We start from the raw sequence: 14,221 nt of genomic DNA on the forward strand, positions 1-14,221 counted from the left end.
AACACAAATAAATTAAACGCCTTCTCCGGCAACGGCGCCAAAATTTGGTAGCGCTTAGTCGTATCACGCCCAAATTAATTCAACTCAGATTAACTAAATAAACATGTAGTAGCGAGAGTAGGGATCGTTCCCACGAGTAAAGTGAAATTTATTTGTGTTCTTAAAAATACTGGAATAAAATAAAAAGGGTTTTTGGAATTTAAATAAACTACTAATAATTAAAAGCAAACTAAAATAATTAAAAACAAGTCTTGGTATCGGTAGACAACACCCTTGAAATCACTCACTCTATCATCGATTATCTAAAAATAATTAATTATCATTGAATATTCATCATTGGAAATTTAATTCCTGTTCCACCTTAATCTTAGTTAATTAGACACCAGCGTTCTAGATTAACTCTTACCAATAAATTAACTCAAATACCAGCGATCTAGATTTAAATCTAAGGTAGCATTCAAATGAGTGAAACTGATGAAGCTAGACAACACAAACACCAGCGGTTGTATTTAATCTAGTCAATTGTTATCCCTACGATTTAACAAATTCAACAGCAGAAAATATTAATCATAGTTGCTTCACAAATTAGATGATTCAAACAATTACGGATTTGAATTCTAATTTAGCGGTAGATTGTACGAAAGAATTATCAGGTGATCAATATAATAATCAAACACACAAGCATGAAATAAACCAGAACTCTTGATACTCGATAAAAATCAAACATTGAAAATCAAAATCTCACAAAGTGAATAAAATCAAGGGTTTTGTCTTCCTTAACCAAGTACAAAAACTAAATGAATTAAAACTAAGAACAAGAAGGATAAAACCTAGCCGCCAGATGTTTCTTCTCTCTGTCTATAGCCGTCTCCAATCTCTGCGTTCTCTCTGCGTCGATCTCTCTGTCGATTTTCCTTTCTCACGCCTGATATGTCCCTTTTATATGTGGTAGAAAGCCCATCAAATAAAGCCCGTGACTCAAGACTTTTAAAATCTTGAAAATTCTGCACAAGGAGACAGAACTTTTCGCGCAGGAAATATCACGCCATAGCGTGAAAAGTTCTGTCTCGATTCTCAACTTTTTCCCAGTTCACGCCTAGGCGCAAGAAACATAACGCCATAGCGCGAAAAGTTCTGTTTCCATCTTCTACCAATTCTCTGTTTACGCCATGGCGTAAGAAATGTCAAGCTATAGCGTGAAAAGTTCTATTTCCACCTTCTGAAATAAATCATTTCACTCCTCCAGCTTTTACCATAGCACTTCCCAAGCTCCGTTTTCCGTCTTTTTCTTCAACACTTCTCTTCATTCTTCAACACTTCTCTTGTTTTCCAGTAAAATGCGACGTATTACACAATAAATCCGGGAATATGTTATGCAGACATGATAAATAAAATAAGAACAAAATGCTAAATTACAACATATAAATGCATGCAAAACAACAACAAAACGATATTAAAATAAGCAACACAAACATGACTATCATTTATGCTAGATGAAGAAACAAACAAACAATGCATTACTTAAATGCTTTAAAATTCAACTTCCATCTCGGAAACCATTGCACAACTGCATCTTCTATAGATAAGTGAACGGGAAGAAATTTAAACATACAGGATTTCATGTGCGAGAATTGTTAGTAAATTGGGAACTTGGGATCAACGTCATGTGCCCATGATTCGAGCCCTCCTATTATGTCTTTAGCAGAAGTATACCCATTCTTGTGCAGGAATTGAACACCCCTTTGAGAATCATTGCCTCGTCTGCAAATGACATACAAATAATGGCTTGAACGAGCACTACCCTTGTCATTGTCATTCTCGTTTCTCAATGCTGTAGAAATTTCAGGTAACCGGCCCTCCAAATTTGAGAGAGGGATGTTCAAGGATTTGGGGAGAGAGATGATTTTGTAGTGATGGGATGGCCTCACATCCAACAATACATGTGCTTCACCTTTCAAAAATCTATTATTGTACTCCTTGCTGGTTACTCTAGCATCAGCTGGAAGTAAGTTTAACTTCAATGGAGTCTGCAATGAATGGGAATAACATGTGAGTGATCAAATTAAACACACAAGACTACATGCTTAGTCTACTCTACGTGGAATAAATCCATAAATGGAGCAGTATCTAAAGCAAATGATGGGAGCTGGATAGATGATCAGCAGTGCAATGGAATGTTAACGACTCCAGATGCAAAGGGAAGGCTCAGTGATTAAAATTAGCTATGACCAAGCTCATTAGGAACTTCAAACGGGGCCAACTTTTTTCCCTAGTTCAAAAATTCTGCACAAGGAGATAGACACCACATAAGAAAATAAACAAAGACGATGCACACCGTTGATATAGTGAAGATTGGGTGAACTTTTCGTAGTCAAATTCATGAAATTGCTCTGATGTCAGTGTTGCAGCCTCTCCACAGGCTACATACTGCAATGATCTTCCCCTAATTTTAACCTTAAATTGAAATAGCACCAGTTTAGGGTATACACAAGATATTTTGCATGAGTTAGTAAATATTTAATACTGAAAACATTCCAAAAAACAGGAAATTCATTGTACAACAAAACAAAACTCAAATAAACTCTACAGAATTTTGTGTTAGAACGTGTTGTTAATGTTTTGTTGGGGATAGAAAATGGGTAAGTGGGTTGAACTCTAAGTTTGATTGCCCAATTTATGAAGCTGATAAAATGGCAAGTTAAGCTTGAGATGCATCCAACCGAACAACTTGCAAACCTTCTTTTCAGGTTTTGCAGCACAAGTGTCAAATGTTGCAGTTGCTATGAGATTTGGTAGTCAGTTTATGCATAGTGAACTTTGGCAGGTAACAATGTGCGTTTTTTTAATGTATACACAAATCATTTATCTTGATTTAAAAAAAATCATTTTTTTTAATAAGAGATTTAAAAAAAAAACAAAAAAAAAATTAAAATTGAAAACGACTGCTCAAAAGAACCTTACCTTACAGGTACAATGATTGCCCAGGACAAGGACACGAGAACCCATAATTTTATCGTTGAATGAAGATAACTGATCATCTACAGGTCTTATTTCTCAAAGTTGAAGAATACTAATAGTGCTCATAGTTAAGAGAATAATATTAAATTGAAGGGTGGGTAGACTGAAAGAGTGGATGCTCTGCTAGCCAACTTATGGCTGAGCGCTTTGATGACTCTTATTATAAACAATCTTTGTTTAATATAATTTACACTCTTTATTGGCATTTACTTTATCTTTTGTCATATTGTTATGTTGTGACGTACTATACGATATTTAGATAAAGACCTTAAATATACTAGAGTGCATGTAAGATGTGATAGTGGATATGAATGACTATCATGAAACATATCTTATAATCACTATATATTCTAAACATGTTCCTAGTCGATTGAGCCGTCTGTAATAAGGATAAGGATCGCTCGATATTGAGACTAGCATTTGCGATGCCGAGTACCACGTTTCATTGGTATGGAACATGGAGATGTTCAAAGCATGCAAATGGATATTCATTAGATGGGTGATCGAACTACCCTATTCGAACTTTCCAAGTGGTTTTCACTTATTGAGTGGATAAGTCCGTGGTTTTGGTTGTACACCATTAGTCCTTACTACTTGAAACATCATGGAGACTCTATATGCTAGTACTATACTTTGACTCGTTTACCGACTCCATGAGGTCATCAGGTGTCGAGATTGGGTACAGTTACGAAACATATAGGAGTCAATGCTTCGTTGTCAAGGATTCACCACACGCTTGCGAGCGTGGATATCCTATGCGATCTGAGGAGATATTAGTGTGACAAATCTCTGGCCAGAGTACATGATGTGCTTTAGGTTACCTGGTTTCGTAGTTGCACATGCGATGTCACTATTTGATCTTCAAGATGTATTGCATGGTTATCGAATCTCGAACGACTCTCGATATACCAATGGTTGTTGATTCGGTCGGGATATATGGATGAAGGGACCGTACTATATGCTAACCAAAACCCACTGGTTCTTGCAGGCACTATCAGTGATACCTAGGGAATTATGGGGCGATGTTGCTAGGCGCTCTTACCATGATTCGTTGGGTAAGTCGGAAATTGTTGTTCCGAGTCACAATGTGTTGTGAGCCCACGGCTAGCTGTATCCCTGAACCATTGAGGGTCACACAAGTAATGGATTTCTAATCCCCGATGAGATAGTTAAATTTAATGGGTTAAATTTAGCAAACGAGAAGTGGGGCTTCTTGATTTTTGAACAGAGGGAGTATAGTTTTATAAAATGACACAGGGATGATCATTTTTGGAAACCACTGAATTCGGATTCAGAAAATTTATTTTGACTTTAAAATATGCAGAAAAGGTTTCTGTACACATTGGTAAAATTGGTTTATCAATTAGAGTCACGATGAATTTTATATTAATTTCTGAACTTACGGGTTTTGCTTGTCAGGATTGAACTTATGACTAACGGGCCCTAAGCTGTTAGCAGCCCATGTTATAAATAAGTTATTGCAGTACAGAAATTAGAGAACACACAGCACATAAATTTCGAAACCTAGAGAGCTTGAGAGGTAAAATTTTCATCACGTATTTAAATTTTACGTTTACTATTTTAATCGTACGGATCTAGCACCTAGGATTTGGAATCGTTCCAGATCTATAAAAATTTTAAACTTCCGCTGCACTGGGTGCCAGATCTGACAGATCAGAGAACGCAACGCCAACATAGACAACAGACAGATAGCTCCCAAAAAATTCATAAGGTTATGAAAGAGCTTTTAAACTGAAGAACAGCATCTTAGCAGGTACATACAACACGAATTCGACTAGAAAGCGCATCAAACAGAAGCATCCGTCCTGAAAGTGGTTCACCAACAGCACCAGAAACTTTAACAGCCTCCAGCGCTTGGAGGCACCCAAAAAAGTCTGGTATTGTATATAAATATAAAGTATCAAGATCAAATACCAATGAAAGTCTATTTAAGTTCTCAAGAGTACACTATTTTCTCTTTGAAATCCTAATCTCTCAGACAAGGCCAAGGGTCAGACTCTGAAAACAATTCATGTTTGGGTGTGCTTAGAAGAGAAGAGAGAAGGATTCTATCAATCTCTCAACAGAAAATTCTTGAAGTTGAGTGGAACAAGTTTCATGATTTCTTGAACTCCGAGTATGATGTCTGAAGCAAACATCATGTAAAATGAACCCGAGCAACACAACCAAAAAGAAGAAAGGAAGAAAAGAAAAAAAGAATAAAAAGACTATTTTCAAGCTACAAAACAAAAAATCTCACATTATCATCTCAACCAACTTTTTTACATTTGAAAGAGGATATGCACAATTACACTAAAAAGGGATGGCACGTAAAATGACTTCACCCCATACTACGAAATTTGGAAACATCAACTAAAACTCAGTGAAAGCATTAAACATGCTCAATTACCTACTCCCAGAACTCCACTGTCTGCACATCTTTGACATGCTGTTGTAGGCGGTGGAGTAGGGAACAGGCATCGATAGCAAGGACCTCCATTATAATTGTAAACAGTGAGCTGCACAAACAATAGAGAGGATGGGTTATGTAAGCAAAATGCTAATAAATTACACTGAAGTTTATTAATGATGCTTGTAGGTTGTTAAGCACAAGGATCATAATCTGCAACCAAAGTGAATCATTTTTCGCCTCACGATACCTGTCCTTCGAGTCCAAGAGCAGCTCCAGAAACAAGAGGCTGCAAGCACGAACAGATGGATGCTCAGAGAAGGTTCAAGCACGATAAAAACTTTTTACAGTATGCAAATTAAATCTGCCAATTTATTTTCAAAAAAGGACAGAGCAAGTACCAAGTGACCTTTCCCAATACCACACAGCAATCATTGATCATGTAACGACTCGGAACATTATCAGTTGCATCTACAACAACATCATACCTGAAAAAATAAACATCGCAAAAGATTAAATTTCAGCACAACATTAACTACAAAAGTCATTGTAAAATGAATATGATGTAATCTAAACATAGAGGGAATAATATCATATCATACTTGCTCATAATCTCCAATGCATTTGATGTGCGCAATGCTTCCTTGTGCTCAACTATTTGAGCAGTAGAGTTGATCCTAAGGAAATGATGGAAGAAAGGTTGGCACAACAATTGCAATAAACATAACACTGAATTTTCAAATTAGGTAATAAAAAATACTATTTAATGTGATCAATATGATGCTTAACTACAATAAAAAATTTAAAAGATAAATAAACAAGTAGCATTCGCCTGACAAGCAGCAGTAGCAGACTCTACTTTTGATCTTCCAATATATGCTTCAGTATGAATTATCTAAAAAACGATTGGAAAAATTCAATCATTAAATTCAAATGGCAGGACCAAAAGCTCGTGGCACAAAACTACTTTTATATAGAGCTTTACGTCATGGGAATCTTAAATCAATTGTTCCAGAATCCCAAACACGAGAAAGACGTGACGAGGGTGTGCGGGAAAATCTGGAAAACATTATGTTTCATAGTGCTTTTAGGTTGGGGGAGGCTACAACAATTCCAAACACGTAAAAAGCCAAACTTTAACACTGTAAAGTAGTGTCTGCTATTCTCTTGGGGCTCTAAAACTCAGTAGCCGGGCTTGGACTTGTTCTCAACCCATATCAATTTGGTCTTGGGCTGTAACTAATTAAATGGCCAAATAATTAGTGAAGCCCAAATCCAAATATATAAGTGGAGAAATTCGATAGTCGTTGGCGGTTGAGGAACTCAACTAATGAACTAACCTAAAAAAGGGAAAGTTGCGGTGGTTAAAAAAGCAATCAATTCCAGAAATCATTTACTTCTCTTTTCTCTCGTGAAAATTCAAGAATCCAAAAGGAGGAACAATTTCGAAAGGGACAGCTAAAGAAAAAGGTGAAGAACAGGAAGCAAAGGAGGATATAGAAGGCTCTGTATCTTGTTCTTACTGGTAGCTGTATTATAGCTTTTCTAATTATTGATTGGATGTATTGATTCGAAAACTTGTATCTGGATTGTTGAGTAATAAGAAGAAGGGCAGTCTCCCGTGGATGTAGGCTCGTTATAGCCGAACCACGTAAATCTCGAAGTCATCTTACTTTCTTGAAATTGGATTGATGTTGCTGTGCTGGTTTTGATTTCAAGTTCTTGTGAATCGAGTTTGTGTGGTCTTTGTGATATTGATTCGGTTGTGACACTGAATCTGTTCTTGGTTTGATTTTGTGTTCTTGGAGCTATTGATCCTATTGAATCTTAACAGTGGCGCCGTCTGTGGGAATCATAGATTCAATGGGATTGATGAAGTTCGACATAGAGAAGTTCACGGGCAAGAACGACTTTGCCCTATGGAGAATCAAGATGAAAGCGATTCTGGTTCAGCAAGGGCTTGGAGAAGCACTGAAATCCAAGGAAGAAATGTCATCTTCATCAAATGAAAAGGAACGGGCTGAGATACTGGAGAAGGCTCAATGTGCTATTATTTTGTGTCTAGGGGACAAGCCATTGAGGGAAGTCTCTAGGGAACAGTCAGCTTGTGCGATGTGGCTTAAACTTGAAAGCATCTATATGACAAAGTCACTTGCCAATAGACTTTATATGAAGCAGCGGCTGTACTCTTTTAGATTTCAAGAAGGCAAAAGCATTGAGGATCAAATTGAGGAATTCATCAAGATCCTTGATGATCTGGAAAATGTAGAGGTGAAACTCGAAGATGAGGACAAAGCTCTCATATTACTCAATGCTCTACCTAAATCTTATGAAAACTTCAAGGATGCCATGTTATATGGCAGAGATCAGTCCATATCTTTAGATGAAGTTCAGTCAGCAATTCAGTCTAAGGAATTGCAGAGAAAGATTCAAGCAACTGGTGAATCTCTAGGTGAAAGCTTGAATGTAAGAGGAAGGTCAAATAAGAGGACTCAAAGTTCTCATAAAACACGAGCTCGTTCTAAGAGTAAACCAAAGTACAAGTGTTTTATCTGCCACAAAGAGGGGCATTTCAAAAGGGAATGTCCTGAAAGGAAGAAGAGATTTTTCGAGAAGCCTAAAGATAATGCAGGGGCTGCTGTTATAACAGAGGGTTATGACCATGCTGAGGCTCTTGTAATGACTGATAATGACATGAAGAATGTCTGGATACTGGACACAGGTTGCACTTATCATATGTGTCCAACCAAGGGCTGGTTTGAGGATATAAATGAATCAGATCAGGGACTGGTGTTACTGGGAAATGATAAGTCATGCAGAGTCAAAGGAGTTGGCACTATCAAATTACAAATGGATAGTGGTGAAGAAAGAATACTGAAGGATGTCAGATTTGTCCCTGAACTAAAGAGAAATTTAATCTCTTTGGGAACACTTGAATCAGGAGGATATAATTTCAAATCTGAAAATGGAATAATCAAGATTTCCAGGGGTGCTCTAGTAGTGATGAAAGGACTAAGATTGAACTCACTATACATTCTACTAGCAAAGACAGTCATAGGAGGCTCAGCTTTAATTCATGAAGCACAAGACAAGTCAAGTTTATGGCATATGAGACTCGACCATGCAAGTGAGAAGGGACTGCTGGAATTGTCAAAGCAAGGTCTTCTTTGTGGTGATGAAGTGAGAGGACTTGATTTCTGTGACTACTGCATTTTAGGAAAAGCTAAGAGGGTGAAATTTGAACAAGGAAAGCATATTTCTACAAAGCCACTGGAATATATACATTCTGATCTCTGGGGCCCTTCGAAGACTCTCACACATGGAGGCAGTAAATATTTCATGTCCATCATTGATGATCATACAAGAAGAGTTTGGACTTACCTGTTAAAGTCTAAGGATGAAGCTGCTTCCAAATTCAAAGAATGGCTGGTGAATGTTGAAAACAAAACAGATCACAAGGTGAAATATTTGAGGACAGATAATGGTTTGGAATTCCTTTCGAAAGAATTCAAGGATCTATGCAGTAAAAGGGGCATCACTCGACACTTATCTGTACCACATACCCCCCCAGCAAAATGGAGTTGCTGAGAGAATGAACCGCACACTTCTGGAGAGAATAAGATGTTTAATATTGAATGCTGGATTACCTAAAACCTTCTGGGGTGAAGCTCTTGCAATAGCAACTTATCTTATCAACAGATGTCCTGCAAGTGGATTAAATCAAAAGACTCCTATGGAAGCATGGAATGGAGTTCCAGCTGAGTACTCACACCTTAGAGTGTTTGGTTGCTTACCTATGCACATAGAAAGCAAGGTAAGTTGGAACCTAGAGCTCTAAAGTGTATTTTCATAGGATACCCAGAGGGTGTCAAGGGGTTTAAAGTCTGAAATTTAGAGTCTACTGGTCCAAAATGTTTCAATACAAGGGATGTAACTTTTGATGAGTCAAGGATGGGTTATAATCTCAAGAAAGCAGATCTTAAAATCGAAGAAGTGAGAAATGAGGAATCACAAATTGAGGTGGAGTTTCCTGGAAAAAGAAAGTTCAGTGGATAATGCAAAACAAACAGCAGAAACTCAGGAATCAACTAAAGACAGTGATCAATCTCAAAGCAGTGATCAACCTCAATCTTACAGATTGGCAAGGGACAGTCAAAGGAGGGAAATAAAACCTCCTATAAGATTTGCTGAAGCTGATATGGTCTCTTATGCATTAAGCACAGCTGAAAAAATTGAGTTTGATGAACCTTCCTCATACAAGGAAGTCATTAACAGCAAGCACAAAAGAAGTTGGCAAGCTGCCATGAAGGAGGAACTTGATTCTTTACATAGGAACAATACTTGGGAAATGATAGATAAGCCAAAGGGGAAAAGAGTTCTAGGCTGCAAATGGATCTATAAAGTTAAAGAAGATGCCACAACTGAAAGTAAACTCAAGTTCAAGGCAAGAGTGGTAGCAAAGGGTTACTCACAGCTTGAGGGAATTGATTACAATGAGATTTTCTCAACGGTTGTGAAACACAGTTCAATAAGACTCATATTGGCTATTGCCACACAACTGGATTTGGAGTTGGAACAACTTGATGTAAAGACAGCTTTTCTCCATGGTGATTTAGAAGAATCTATCTTAATGGAACCACCTGAAGGATATTTGGACAGTGAGGTTAATGATAAAGTCTGTAAGCTCCAGAAATCACTCTATGGATTGAAGCAAAGTCCCAGGCAATGGTACTTGAAGTTTGATGATTTCATGAAGAAAATAAACTTCAAGAGAAGCCGCTATGACAGTTGTGTGTATTTTAAGGAAGAAGAAAATCTCACTTATACTTATTTGATTTTATATGTGGATGATATGCTTATAGCAAGTAAAAATAAAGCTGATATTGAAGACCTCAAGAGTGAGCTCGGTACTGAATTCGATATGAAGAATCTTAGAGAAGCAAGAAAAATATTAGGTATGGAAATAAAGAGAAACAGACAGAAGAAGAGCTTGTTTCTGAGTCAAAGGGCATATCTAAATAAGGTACTGCAGAAGTTCAATATGCATGAGTCTAAACCTGTAACTACTCCTCTTGGTCATCAAATGAAGCTATCATCAAGTCAATCTCCAGAGGACTTGGATGAAAAGAAAACAATGACAGCTATACCTTATGCAAGTGGAGTTGGGAGCATTATGTATGCTATGGTTTGTAGCAGACCAGATTTAGCTCATGCTATAAGTGTTGTATCAAGATTTATGGCAAATCCTGGAAGGCCACATTGGGAAGCACTGAAATGGACTCTGAGATACCTTAAAGGATCAGTAAACTTGGGATTGTTATTTCAGAAAAGAAATAGTGATGCTAAACCTTTGGAGGGTTTTGTTGATTCGGATTATGCTGGAAACCTTGATACAAGAAAGTCTCTTACTGGTTTTGTATTTACAGCTTATGGGACTGCTATTATCTGGAAGTCAGTACTACAACCTGTTGTTGCCCTCTCCACTACAGAAGCAGAATATATGGCAATAACCGAAGGGATCAAGGAAGCACTTTGGTTGAAGGGGCTGATATCTGAACTTGGTCTAAAGCAAGAGGTGGTTGAAGTTCATAGTGATAGTCAGAGTGCTATACACTTGACTAAACATCAAGTGTTTCACGAAAGAACAAAACACATTGATGTTAAGTTTCATTTTGTGAAAGACATCATTGAAACTGGAGAAGTCAAGGTGGTTAAAATAAGAACTGAAGAAAATCCATCTGATGCACTCACTAAGTCATTACCTCAGTCTAAGTTCAAGTTATGTCAAGACTTGATTGGGGCAATTGACAAAGACTTCGCATGACCAGGAGGAGAACAAGGAGGCTGCCTCAACATAACAGACAAGGTGGAGATTTGTAAAGTAGTGTCTGCTATTCTCTTGGGGCTCTAAAACTCAGTAGCCAGGCTTGGACTTGTTCTCAACCCATATCAATTTGGTCTTGGGCTGTAACTAATTAAATGGCCAAATAATTAGTGAAGCCCAAATCCAAATATATAAGTGGAGAAATTCGATAGTCGTTGGCGGTTGAGGAACTCAACTAATGAACTAACCTAAAAAAGGGAAAGTTGTGGTGGTTAAAAAAGCAATCAATTCCAGACATCATTTACTGCTCTTTTCTCTCGTGAAAATTCAAGAATCCAAAAGGAGGAACAATTTCGAAAGGGACAGCTAAAGAAAAAGGTGAAGAACAGGAAGCAAAGGAGGATATAGAAGGCTCGATCTGTATCTTGTTCTTATTGGTAGCTGTATTATAGCTTTCTTAATTGTTGATTGGATGTATTGATTCGAAAACTTGTATTTGATTGTTGAGTAATAAGAAGAAGGGCAGTCTCCCGTGGATGTAGGCTCGTTATAGCCGAACCACGTAAATCTCGAAGTCATCTTACTTTCTTGAAATTGGATTGATGTTGCTGTGCTGGTTTTGATTTCAAGTTCTTGTGAATCGAGTTCGTGTGGTCTTTGTGATATTGATTCGGTTGTGACACTGAATCTGTTCTTGGTTTGATTTTGTGTTCTTGGAGCTATTGATCCTATTGAATCTTAACAAACACAGTGAGACAGTAACAATGAAAACAAAACACAATTACAAATGCGTAATTTTGTTTGGTACTTGCCTGCCAGCCTGTGCAAATTGTTAAGTTCGACCACATCATGATCAACAATACCCACACGGCCTGCAAGGAAATTTTCGAAAACATCAAAAGAAATCACTAAAAGGTAAGAATTGAAATATTTAAAGTATATATATACCAACACCGCAAGCAGCAAGGTACAGCAAGGCTGGTGAACCCAAGCCACCAGCTCCAATTACCAGGACCGAACTTTTCAACAAATTTGTTTGCGCTTCAACCCCGATATTTGATGCTCGATTTGAGCCTCCGGTGATTCGATTTCCTTGTTCCTCAGTATTGAGGCGAGCTTGCAGAGATGATATTTGATGCTCGATTTGAGCCTCCGGTGATTCGATTTCGCAGCGGATGTCAGCCGGCGTTTCTGCAATGGCGTTGGAATCCATGAGTCTCCAAATCTCAACTTGTTTCGTTGCGTTTTTAGGGCATCTACGGCCCTACTCCGAAACGGAGCGCTCTATTCTCCAAAATACTAATATTCAGCACGAGCCTATCATATTTTTCTTTTCGTCTTTTCCACGACATGTTCATGATCTGCAATTTTATCTTTGGTTTTCGTATTTCAATCACTAATACACATGTCATGCTCATCATTAAATTAATATGTTTCTGATAGTATGACTTTTACACGCATAGATATAAATTCGATGCACAAACTAATATTTATTGTTGATATCCAATTGTTTTTTTAGTGATTCTGTTTTTGGATTTTAATATTGATGGATATTGATACACGTACACATATAAATTACATGATTATTATAGATGTACATCATTAAAAGATATTAAGAAGTTGAGTATTTCAATTTCGATGATTTTTATTTGTTGTAGTGTTTGTCTTCTTAAATATTCTAAGAATGAATTATATCATATATATGATTGTTGTGCACATATTATTATTTATGTTCACCGTTAAATTTTTATGCTTGACTTTAAACTTTTATATACATTTGTGTTATTGTGTATTAATCAATATTTATGAATTTTGTGTTCTATATAGATTTCATCATGTCGAATATCTCAAAGCTTGAATTTGCCGCTCTTGATATATCCGGCAAGAATTATCTCTCTTGGATACTAAATGCTGAAATACACATAGATGCTATGGGTATTGGAGATACCATCAAAGAGGAAAATAAAGAATCACCGCAAAACCCTGCAAAGGCTATGATATTCCTTCGTCACCATCTTCATGGTGGTTTGAAAATTGAGTATTTGACGATAAAAGATCCGCTTGATCTATGGAATAATTTAAAAGAGAGATATTCTTCCAAAAGTACGTTATGATTGGATGCACTTGCGCTTACAAGATTTTAAGTCTGTAAGTGAATATAATTATGCATTGTTTCGCATCAGTTCACAATTGAAATTGTGTGGAGAAAAAATAACTGGTGATGATTTGTTGGAAAAAACATATTCCACATTCCATGCCTCTAATGTTGTCTTACAACAACAGTATAGAGAGAAAGGTTTCAAGAGGTATTCTGATTTGATTTCATGTTTGCTTGTGGCTGAGCAAAATAATGAGTTGTTGATGAAAAATAATGAAATTCATCCCACTGGTGCCAACCCATTCCCTGAAGTGAATGTGGCAATGCATGAGGAAAAGATGAAACAAAATAAGACCGGATTTGGTCGTGGGCGTGGTCGTGGGCGTGGGCGTGGACATGGACGCGGTCGATGACGTTTTCATCCATATGGTCGTGGGCATGAAAAACCTCGTTACTTTAACGATGGTTATAATAATAATGATGATCAAAGGAATGGAAGTTCCAAAAGGTGTGGTAATGACCAAGAGAAAAATGTTGAAAGTGGCCAAAATGATAAATCAATGAATTCAGAAAATGGGTGCTATAGATGTGGAGATAAAATGCATTGGTATAATAATTTTCGTACCCCGAAACACCTTGTTGATCTTTATCAAGCATCAAAATAAAAGACAAAAGATGTTGAAACTAATTTTATTCATCAAGGTGAAGATTTAAGCCGAGGCCCATTTCTTTCGGCACATTTTGATGTTTCTGATTTCTTTGAAGATCCGGAAGAAAAGATTGATCATTTGATTGGAGAAGGAAGCGTGCAAAATTATTAAAGCTATTGATTATCTTTTATTTGGTCATTTTGGTTTCTATTTATTTAAAT

At 37.1% G+C, this 14,221-nt stretch overlaps 2 protein-coding genes across 2 annotated transcripts; one reads left to right on the forward strand and one right to left on the reverse strand.

Annotated features, from left to right (window-relative positions):
• Positions 1–1,634: 1,634 nt before the first annotated feature.
• On the reverse strand, positions 1,635–12,465 carry LOC140893128 (adenylyltransferase and sulfurtransferase MOCS3-like). The gene is made up of 10 exons (XM_073302194.1): positions 12,201–12,465; positions 12,069–12,124; positions 6,259–6,323; positions 6,031–6,105; positions 5,838–5,916; positions 5,679–5,717; positions 5,429–5,537; positions 4,801–4,919; positions 2,332–2,454; positions 1,635–2,027 (listed from the first exon to the last, which is right to left on the reverse strand). Exons 1-10 carry the CDS (start codon positions 12,463–12,465, stop codon positions 1,635–1,637), a joined length of 1,323 nt encoding a protein of 440 aa, XP_073158295.1.
• Positions 12,466–13,087: 622 nt separating this feature from the next.
• LOC140889970 (uncharacterized) lies at positions 13,088–13,763 on the forward strand. The gene is made up of 2 exons (XM_073297716.1): positions 13,088–13,290; positions 13,436–13,763. Exons 1-2 carry the CDS (start codon positions 13,088–13,090, stop codon positions 13,761–13,763), a joined length of 531 nt encoding a protein of 176 aa, XP_073153817.1.
• Positions 13,764–14,221: the final 458 nt, after the last annotated feature.

Source organism: Henckelia pumila, chromosome 3 (genome assembly GCF_033568475.1).
Source record: "Henckelia pumila isolate YLH828 chromosome 3, ASM3356847v2, whole genome shotgun sequence".
In the NCBI taxonomy this organism is placed as follows: Eukaryota; Viridiplantae; Streptophyta; class Magnoliopsida; order Lamiales; family Gesneriaceae; genus Henckelia; species Henckelia pumila.